Here is a 10,985-nt window from a genome sequence, read left to right on the forward strand (position 1 = left end):
TACATTATGACTTGTTTACAAGTGATGTAATCTTTCTTCTTCTGTTTTAGCCCAGGGACAGTGATTGGGAGTCGCGGGAATGTATTGCGGCCCTCCACGGTATCCGAGAACTGATGCGGGAGCTGCAATGGACGGCTAGTCGCATCTTTCTAGATACCGACCATAGGCGGCAGATCAGACTCGCTCCGGAAACTTGGCAGGAGCTTCGTGAGGACTTGGAGAATTTCCTACGATCCGTTGGGGAAAGAATGGAGGATGCCAGGCGTAATAACACCACTCCTCCACCCCCGGACGCCGAGGAGACACCTCTGTCACAGCCGCGTAAACTTGAGTGTCCTGTGTGTATGGTGAATCTTCCCACGGTTGCTCTTCGGCTGTGCGGTCATACTCTCTGTCGGACCTGTGCCGACAGAGTACACACATGTCCCACGTGCCGAGCGTTAATCGTGGGGAGGTTCAACATATACCTCCCGAGGTAACTCTAACTCTAACTTCAATTGGTTTCAAAATTCACTTTCCATTTTAAATTCTTCAATTTCTTTCAAAAATTCACTTTCCAAGGGACGGGGCATTATCGGGTCGTGGAGTGACAACCAGTTCAGACTGGACAGACTCCTATACCTCGGTAATGCTTAACCTGGGTACTGTGTTCCACACAGTACGAGTGTTCCGCAACCACACTCAGAAACTCTCAGATAACGTCTTACTTAATTTTTATCTATATTATTATTATATATAAATAATTATTTTGTAGTGTGAGGGGAACCCTAGGGAATTTTTCCCGCCAGCGCGCCACGGGCGCCGCCATCTTGGTTCCCGCCGAGAAAAAAGTGTTTCTTCTTCTTCTTATAGAAAAAAAAGGTTCCCGCCGAGAAATAAGTGAGGTTATGTTTACGTGGGGCGCCGCCATAATGGTTTTTTTTGATCACGTGATACATGGGCGCAGCCATGTTGGAATTCCCTCCGTCCCTCCTGGACCCACCAAATCACCGATTTTGACACCCCAAAACACCCCAAAACACTAGGATAAGAGTGTGAGGAGGGAATTTCTCCCGCACATGCCCTCCCTCTGCGCATGCGCAGCCGCCATCTTGGATCACGTGACCACCTCTCGACCAATCAGAGCCCTGTCCGCAAGGGGCGGAGGTTCTACTAGTATTTAACATATTTATACCATACTATAATCTATAGCCGTACATATATTTTACAATTCCTCGTGAGAATGATTTGAATGTAAATGTATATTAAATTTGAATGTAATCCCGGATATTAAACATAGTTCTAACAAAAAATAAAATTTAGTTAACCTATACTAATTAATGTTTGAAATAGTAACCTACTTTAATATTGTTAATCATGTTGAAATTATATAATATTACCTATTCTGTTTGTACGTGCTATTTATTAACTAACTAATACAAATTCAGCTTTATTTGGATGATCCTTTGGTTTTTTTAATAATAATCAACATGTTCGAGTCTATTATTAACATAAAGGATGCAGGATAAATGAGTTCGGAATTTAAACTGTTACTTTTGGACGGAGAGTTTTGTTGAGTAATAGATTTTGTACATTAGGGTATATGCGAAGCAAACATTAAAATTATCTATCTTACCTAAGAGTACCTAGAAACGGTTTTGTCATCGCACGACACGTGATGTTTGGTCATCCTGGCGTTGAAGGGCTCAGAGGTTGGTTGGTTCTTGTGCCTGGAGCGTTGTATTAGCTGAAAAGAATTTTCTGGAAGTGAAGGGGAATCCATGTATGCTTTTCACGTCCCCCAGAATGGTCAATAATAGATGAAAATTATTGATCACAATGAGGAGCGGAGTGTGAGGGGCTGGGAGTACCGAAGTGGGTGTATATCTGTAGAGTCGAGGGGCAACAAAACGATCCCGGTTGAGATTTGCGTAGGGGTTGGTGGACGGAATACATCTTCTGATATCCTCCTCAATCCTAGTGTATCCAGTATTCCTATCAAAACCACACATATATGTAATCACAACTGTTTCGTTACTAAAACTCTCCGTCCGTAACAGTTCAATTCAACGTCTGTTCCGAAACCCATTGTGATACAGTAATACCGTTTAAAAATAATTCATATCAAAACAAACACCTTTCTTCCGGAATACTCCGCATCAAGGCATCGATTGCACAATTTAAATATTTTACTTCATCGTAGATAATGGCCTGCATTTAAGTAATGTTAATCCAAAACGTCTTTAATTAAATATATTTCATATCAGCTTTAAAAATTAGTACTATTTTTGTGAACTACGCCGAATTATTAATATAACTAGAAGACCCTTAGTACTTTATAATTAGAGTCATGGACATAAGAAAATAGTAACTAAATTTTTGTGATGATAAAGATAATGTATTAATTAAACTCACGCCCCTGATACTCGTGTAGGCTCCTTTCTACTTGGTGCAGTCCCATGCAGCAGAGGAAGACTTGTTGTAGTAGAGAAGGTCTTGCAAACTTTCTTACAGCATGTATTTCTCATCACCAAAAATGACAGACACCTGAGGATCAATAATAGTATTAGAAATTATGGAGTTTCAACTGTAACAGAATAACTATTGGGAAATTTATTTGAGGAGCTGGGACCTTTTTAAATGTAGAGGTCTGTAGTCAACACAATCAGGAATTGGAACTTTCGGCTAATGGCGATACCTAAACTCCTCCTCAGAAATATAAAATATACTGTAGCATAAGACTTGCGTACGTCAGGGTCCTAAATGTGTTGTTTTCACCAACTAGTAACACAAACAGGCACAAAGAAACATCTACTGGCCGTGGTTTTCTGAGACATTGAATTTCACAGTTCAAATAGAGATAAATGTCAAGAGATAACAATATTGTCATCCCTTATTCTGATACGAAAATATAATTTAATTCATAAACTGCGAACCCCTTTTCAAACTTTAAAAATGTATAAATGTTAGATTAAAACAAGTATTTAACATATTTATACCAATACTATAATCTATAGCCGTACATATATTTTACAATTCCTCGTGAGAATGATTTGAATGTAAATGTATATTAAATTTGAATGTAATCCCGGATATTAAACATAGTTCTAACAAAAAAAAAATTTAGTTAACCTATACTAATTAATGTTTGAAATAGTAACCTACTTTAATATTGTTAATCATGTTGAAATTATATAATATTACCTATTCTGTTTGTACGTGCTATTTATTAACTAACTAATACAAATTCAGCTTTATTTGGATGATCCTTTGGTTTTTTTAATAATAATCAACATGTTCGAGTCTATTATTAACATAAAGGATGCAGGATAAATGAGTTCGGAATTTAAACTGTTACTTTTGGACGGAGAGTTTTGTTGAGTAAAAGATTTTGTACATTAGGGTATATGCGAAGCAAACATTAAAATTATCTATCTTACCTAAGAGTACCTAGAAACGGTTTTGTCATCGCACGACACGTGATGTTTGGTCATCCTGGCGTTGAAGGGCTCAGAGGTTGGTTGGTTCTTGTGCCTGGAGCGTTGTATTAGCTGAAAAGAATTTTCTGGAAGTGAAGGGGAATCCATGTATGCTTTTCACGTCCCCCAGAATGGTCAATAATAGATGAAAATTATTGATCACAATGAGGAGCGGAGTGTGAGGGGCTGGGAGTACCGAAGTGGGTGTATATCTGTAGAGTCGAGGGGCAACAAAACGATCCCGGTTGAGATTTGCGTAGGGGTTGGTGGACGGAATACATCTTCTGATATCCTCCTCAATCCTAGTGTATCCAGTATTCCTATCAAAACCACACATATATGTAATCACAACTGTTTCGTTACTAAAACTCTCCGTCCGTAACAGTTCAATTCAACGTCTGTTCCGAAACCCATTGTGATACAGTAATACCGTTTAAAAATAATTCATATCAAAACAAACACCTTTCTTCCGGAATACTCCGCATCAAGGCATCGATTGCACAATTTAAATATTTTACTTCATCGTAGATAATGGCCTGCATTTAAGTAATGTTAATCCAAAACGTCTATTATTAAATATATTTCATATCAGCTTTAAAAATTAGTACTATTTTTGTGAACTACGCCGAATTATTAATAATATAACTAGAAGACCCTTAGTACTTTATAATTAGAGTCATGGACATAAGAAAATAGTAACTAAATTTTTGTGATGATAAAGATAATGTATTAATTAAACTCACGCCCCTGATACTCGTGTAGGCTCCTTTCTACTTGGTGCAGTCCCATGCAGCAGAGGAAGACTTGTTGTAGTAGAGAAGGTCTTGCAAACTTTCTTACAGCATGTATTTCTCATCACCAAAAATGACAGACACCTGAGGATCAATAATAGTATTAGAAATTATGGAGTTTCAACTGTAACAGAATAACTATTGGGAAATTTATTTGAGGAGCTGGGACCTTTTTAAATGTAGAGGTCTGTAGTCAACACAATCAGGAATTGGAACTTTCGGCTAATGGCGATACCTAAACTCCTCCTCAGAAATATAAAATATACTGTAGCATAAGACTTGCGTACGTCAGGGTCCTAAATGTGTTGTTTTCACCAACTAGTAACACAAACAGGCACAAAGAAACATCTACTGGCCGTGGTTTTCTGAGACATTGAATTTCACAGTTCAAATAGAGATAAATGTCAAGAGATAACAATATTGTCATCCCTTATTCTGATACGAAAATATAATTTAATTCATAAACTGCGAACCCCCTTTTCAAACTTTAAAAATGTATAAATGTTAGATTAAAACAAGTATTTAACATATTTATACCAATACTATAATCTGTAGCCGTACATATATTTTACAATTCCTCGTGAGAATGATTTGAATGTAAATGTATATTAAATTTGAATGTAATCCCGGATATTAAACATAGTTCTAACAAAAAATAAAATTTAGTTAACCTATACTAATTAATGTTTGAAATAGTAACCTACTTTAATATTGTTAATCATGTTGAAATTATATAATATTACCTATTCTGTTTGTACGTGCTATTTATTAACTAACTAATACAAATTCAGCTTTATTTGGATGATCCTTTGGTTTTTTTTAATAATAATCAACATGTTCGAGTCTATTATTAACATAAAGGATGCAGGATAACTTGAGTTCGGAATTTAAACTGTTACTTTTGGACGGAGAGTTTTGTTGAGTAAAAGATTTTGTACATTAGGGTATATGCGAAGCAAACATTAAAATTATCTATCTTACCTAAGAGTACCTAGAAACGGTTTTGTCATCGCACGACACGTGATGTTTGGTCATCCTGGCGTTGAAGGGCTCAGAGGTTGGTTGGTTCTTGTGCCTGGAGCGTTGTATTAGCTGAAAAGAATTTTCTGGAAGTGAAGGGGAATCCATGTATGCTTTTCACGTCCCCCAGAATGGTCAATAATAGATGAAAATTATTGATCACAATGAGGAGCGGAGTGTGAGGGGCTGGGAGTACCGAAGTGGGTGTATATCTGTAGAGTCGTGGGGCAACAAAACGATCCCGGTTGAGATTTGCGTAGGGGTTGGTGGACGGAATACATCTTCTGATATCCTCCTCAATCCTAGTGTATCCAGTATTCCTATCAAAACCACACATTCATGTAATCACAACTGTTTCGTTACTAAAACTCTCCGTCCGTAACAGTTCAATTCAACGTCTGTTCCGAAACCTATTGTGATACAGTAATACCGTTTAAAAATAATTCATATCAAAACAAACACCTTTCTTCCGGAATACTCCGCATCAAGGCATCGATTGCACAATTTAAATAATTTACTTCATCGTAGATAATGGCCTGCATTTAAGTAATGTTAATCCAAAACGTCTATTATTAAATATATTTCATATCAGCTTTAAAAATTAGTACTATTTTTGTGAACTACGCCGAATTATTAATATAACTAGAAGACCCTTAGTACTTTATAATTAGAGTCATGGACATAAGAAAATAGTAACTAAATTTTTGTGATGATAAAGATAATGTATTAATTAAACTCACGCCCCTGATACTCGTGTAGGCTCCTTTCTACTTGGTGCAGTCCCATGCAGCAGAGGAAGACTTGTTGTAGTAGAGAAGGTCTTGCAAACTTTCTGACAGCATGTATTTCTCATCACCAAAAATGACAGACACCTGAGGATCAATAATAGTATTAGAAATTATGGAGTTTCAACTGACAGAGAATAACTATTGGGAAATTTATTTGAGGAGCTGGGACCTTTTTAAATGTAGAGGTCTGTAGTCAACACAATCAGGAATTGGAACTTTCAGCTAATGGCGATACCTAAACTCCTCCTCAGAAATATAAAATATACTGTAGCATAAGACTTGCGTACGTCAGGGTCCTAAATGTGTTGTTTTCACCAACTAGTAACACAAACAGGCACAAAGAAACATCTACTGGCCGTGGTTTTCTGAGACATTGAATTTCACAGTTCAAATAGAGATAAATGTCAAGAGATAACAATATTGTCATCCCTTATTCTGATACGAAAATATAATTTAATTCATAAACTGCGAACCCCCTTTTCAAACTTTAAAAATGTATAAATGTTAGATTTTATAACAAGTATTTAACATATTTATACCAATATTATAATCTGTAGCCGTACATATATTTCACAATTCCTCGTGAGAATGATTTGAATGTAAATGTATATTACATTTGAATGTAATCCCGGATAGTAAACATAGTTCTAACAAAAAAAAAAATTTAGTTAATCTATACTAATTAATGTTTGAAATATTAACCTACTTTAATATTGTTAATCATGTTGAAATTATATAATATTACCTATTCTGTTTGTACGTGCTATTTATTAACTAACTAATACAAATTCAGCTTTATTTGGATGATCCTTTGGTTTTTTTAATAATAATCAACATGTTCGAGTCTATTATTAACATAAAGGATGCAGGATAACTTGAGTTCGGAATTTAAACTGTTACTTTTGGACGGAGAGTTTTGTTGAGTAAAAGATTTTGTACATTAGGGTATATGCGAAGCAAACATTCAAATTATCTATCTTACCTAAGAGTACCTAGAAACGGTTTTGTCATCGCACGACACGTGATGTTTGGTCATCCTGGCGTTGAAGGGCTCAGAGGTTGGTTGGTTCTTGTGCCTGGAGCGTTGTATTAGCTGAAAAGAATTTTCTGGAAGTGAAGGGGAATCCATGTATGCTTTTCACGTCCCCCAGAATGATCAATAATAGATCAAAATTATTGATCACAATGAGGAGCGGAGTGTGAGGGGCTGGGAGTACCGAAGTGGGTGTATATCTGTAGAGTCGTGGGGCAACGAAACGATCCTGGTTGAGATTTGCGTAGGGGTTGGCGGACGGAATACATCTTCTGATATCCTCCTCAATCCTAGTGTATCCAGTATTCCTATCAAAACCACACATTCATGTAATCACAACTGTTTCGTTACTAAAACTCTCCGTCCGTAACAGTTCAATTCAACGTCTGTTCCGAAGCCTATTGTGATACAGTAATACCGTTTAAAAATAATTCATATCAAAACAAACACCTTTCTTCCGGAATACTCCGCATCAAGGCATCGATTGCACAATTTAAATAATTTTACTTCATCGTAGAGAATGGCCTGCATTTAAGTAATGTTAATCCAAAACGTCTATTAACAAATATATTTCATATCAGCTTTAAATATAGTACTATTTTTGTGAACTACGCCGAATTATTAATATAACTAGAAGACCCTTAGTACTTTATAATTAGAGTCATTGACTTAAGAAAATAGTAACTAAATTTTTGTGATGATAAAGATAATGTATTAATTAAACTCACGCCCCTGATACTCGTGTAGGCTCCTTTCTTCTTGCTGTAGTCCCATGCAGCAGAGGAAGACTTGTTGCAGTAGAGAAGGTCTTGCAAACTTTCTGACAGCATGTAGTTCTCATCACCAAAAATGACAGACACCTGAGGATCAATAATAGTATTAGAAATTATGGAGTTTCAACTGTAAGAGAATAACTATTGGGAAATTTATTTGAGGAGCTGGGACCTTTTTAAATGTAGAGGTCTGTAGTCAACACAATCAGGAATTGGAACTTTCGGCTAATGGCGATACCTAAACTCCAACTCAGAAATATAAAATATACTGTAGCATAAGACTTGCGTACGTCAGGGTCCTAAATGTGTTGTTTTCACCAACTAGTAACACAAACAGGCACAAAGAAACATCTACTGGCCGTGGTTTTCTGAGACAGTGAATTTCACAGTTCAAATAGAGATAAATGTCAAGAGGTAACAATTATTGTCATCCCTTATACTGATACGAAACTATAATTTAATTCATAAACTGCGAACCCCCTTTTCAAACTTTAAAAATGTATAAATGTTAGATTATATGAAGTATTTAACATATTTATACCAATATTATAATCTGTAGCTGTACATATATTTCACAATTCCTCGTGAGAATGATTTGAATGTAAATGTATATTACATTTGAATGTAATCCCGGATAGTAAACATAGTTCTAACAAAAAAAAAAATTTAGTTAATCTATACTATTTAATGTTTGAAATATTAACCTACTTTAATATTGTTAATCATGTTGAAATTATATAATATTACCTATTCTGTTTGTACGTGCTATTTATTAACTAACTAATACAAATTCAGCTTTATTTGGATGATCCTTTGGTTTTTTTAATAATAATCAACTTCTTCGAGTCTATTATTAACATAAAGGATGCAGGATAACTTGAGTTCGGAATTTAAACTGTTACTTTTGGACGGAGAGTTTTGTTGAGTAAAAGATTTTGTACATTAGGGTATATGCGAAGCAAACATTCAAATTATCTATCTTACCTAAGAGTACCTACAAACGGTTTTGTCATCGCACGACACGTGATGTTTGGTCATCCTGGCGTTGAAGGGCTCAGAGGTTGGTTGGTTCTTGTGCCTGGAGCGTTGTATTAGCTGAAAAGAATTTTCTGGAAGTGAAGGGGAATCCATGTATGCTTTTCACGTCCCCCAGAATGATCAATAATAGATCAAAATTATTGATTACAATGAGGAGCGGAGTGTGAGGGGCTGGGAGTACCGAAGTGGGTGTATATCTGTAGAGTCGTGGGGCAACGAAACGATCCCGGTTGAGATTTGCGTAGGGGTTGGCGGACGGAATACATCTTCTGATATCCTCCTCAATCCTAGTGTATCCAGTATTCCTATCAAAACCACACATTCATGTAATCACAACTGTTTCGTTACTAAAACTCTCCGTCCGTAACAGTTCAATTCAACGTCTTTTCCGAAACCTATTGTGATACAGTTATACCGTTTAAAAATATTTCATATCAAAACAAACACCTTTCTTCCGGAATACTCCGCATCAAGGCATCGATTGCACAATTTAAATTATTGAAATAATTTGCTTCATCGTAGAGAATGGCCTGCATTTAAGTAATGTTAATCCAAAACGTCTATTAACAAATATATTTCATATCAGCTTTAAAAATTAGTACTATTTTTGTGAACTACGCCGAATTATTAATATAACTAGAAGACCCTTAGTAACTTATAATTAGAGTCATTGACATAAGAAAATAGTAACTAAATTTTTGTGATGATAAAGATAATGTATTAATTAAACTCACGCCCCTGATACTCGTGTAGGCTCCTTTCTACTTGCTGTAGTCCCATGCAGCAGAGGAAGACTTGTTGCAGTAGAGAAGGTCTTGCAAACTTTCTGACAGCATGTAGTTCTCATCACCAAAAATGACAGACACCTGAGGATCAATAATAGTATTAGAAATTATGGAGTTTCAACTGACAGAGAATAACTATTGGGAAATTTATTTGAGGAGCTGGGGACCTTTTTAAATGTAGAGGTCTGTAGTCAACACAATCAGGAATTGGAACTTTCAGTTAATGGCGATACCTAAACTCCTCCTCAGAAATATAAAATATACTGTAGCATAAGACTTGCGTACGTCAGGGTCCTAAATGTGTTGTTTTCACCAACTAGTAACACAAACAGGCACAAAGAAACATCTACTGGCCGTGGTTTTCTGAGACAGTGAATTTCACAGTTCAAATAGAGATAAATGTCAAGAGATAACAATTATTGTCATCCCTTATACTGATACGAAACTATAATTTAATTCATAAATTGCGAACCCCCTTTTCAAACTTTAAAAATGTATAAATGTTAGATTTTAAAACAAGTATTCCACATAATTATACCAATATTATGGTCTGTAGCTGTACATATATTTCACAATTCCTCGTGAGAATGATTTGAATGTAAATGTATATTAAATTTGAATGTAATCCCGGATAGTAAACATAGTTCTAACAAAAAAAAAAATTTAGTTAATCTATACTAATTAATGTTTGAAATATTAACCTACTTTAATATTGTTAATCATGTTGAAATTATATAATATTACCTATTCTGTTTGTACGTGCTATTTATTAACTAACTAATACAAATTCAGCTTTATTTGGATGATCCTTTGGTTTTTTTTTAATAATAATCAACATGTTCGAGTCTATTATTAACATAAAGGATGCAGGATAACTTGAGTTCGGAATTTAAACTGTTACTTTTGGACGGAGAGTTTTGTTGAGTAAAAGATTTTGTACATTAGGGTATATGCGAAGCAAACATTCAAATTATCTATCTTACCTAAGAGTACCTACAAACGTTTTTGTCATCGCACGACACGTGATGTTTGGTCATCCTGGCGTTGAAGGGCTCAGAGGTTGGTTGGTTCTTGTGCCTGGAGCGTTGTATTAGCTGAAAAGAATTTTCTGGAAGTGAAGGGGAATCCATGTATGCTTTTCACGTCCCCCAGAATGATCAATAATAGATCAAAATTATTGATCACAATGAGGAGCGGAGTGTGAGGGGCTGGGAGTACTGAAGTGGGTGTATATCTGTAGAGTCGTGGGGCAACGAAACGATCCCGGTTGAGATTTGCGTAGGGGTTGGCGGACGGAAT

General features: G+C 35.8%; 3 protein-coding genes across 3 annotated transcripts; all 3 read right to left on the minus strand.

Annotated features, from left to right (window-relative positions):
* Window positions 1-1,512: 1,512 nt before the first annotated feature.
* On the minus strand, window positions 1,513-3,467 carry LOC124371613. Its single transcript, XM_046829960.1, has 2 exons — window positions 3,420-3,467; window positions 1,513-1,974 (listed from the first exon to the last, which is right to left on the minus strand). The coding sequence occupies exons 1-2, from the start codon at window positions 3,446-3,448 to the stop codon at window positions 1,686-1,688; spliced, it is 318 nt and encodes a 105-aa protein (XP_046685916.1). The 5' UTR covers window positions 3,449-3,467; the 3' UTR covers window positions 1,513-1,685.
* Window positions 3,467-5,278, minus strand: LOC124371614. The gene is made up of 2 exons (XM_046829961.1): window positions 5,231-5,278; window positions 3,467-3,778 (listed from the first exon to the last, which is right to left on the minus strand). Exons 1-2 carry the CDS (start codon window positions 5,257-5,259, stop codon window positions 3,490-3,492), a joined length of 318 nt encoding a protein of 105 aa, XP_046685917.1. The 5' UTR covers window positions 5,260-5,278; the 3' UTR covers window positions 3,467-3,489.
* LOC124371615 lies at window positions 5,278-7,087 on the minus strand. Its single transcript, XM_046829962.1, has 2 exons — window positions 7,040-7,087; window positions 5,278-5,589 (listed from the first exon to the last, which is right to left on the minus strand). The coding sequence occupies exons 1-2, from the start codon at window positions 7,066-7,068 to the stop codon at window positions 5,301-5,303; spliced, it is 318 nt and encodes a 105-aa protein (XP_046685918.1). The 5' UTR covers window positions 7,069-7,087; the 3' UTR covers window positions 5,278-5,300.
* Window positions 7,088-10,985: the final 3,898 nt, after the last annotated feature.

This window comes from Homalodisca vitripennis, unplaced genomic scaffold, assembly GCF_021130785.1.
Source record: "Homalodisca vitripennis isolate AUS2020 unplaced genomic scaffold, UT_GWSS_2.1 ScUCBcl_1694;HRSCAF=5640, whole genome shotgun sequence".
Taxonomy (NCBI): domain Eukaryota; kingdom Metazoa; phylum Arthropoda; class Insecta; order Hemiptera; family Cicadellidae; genus Homalodisca; species Homalodisca vitripennis.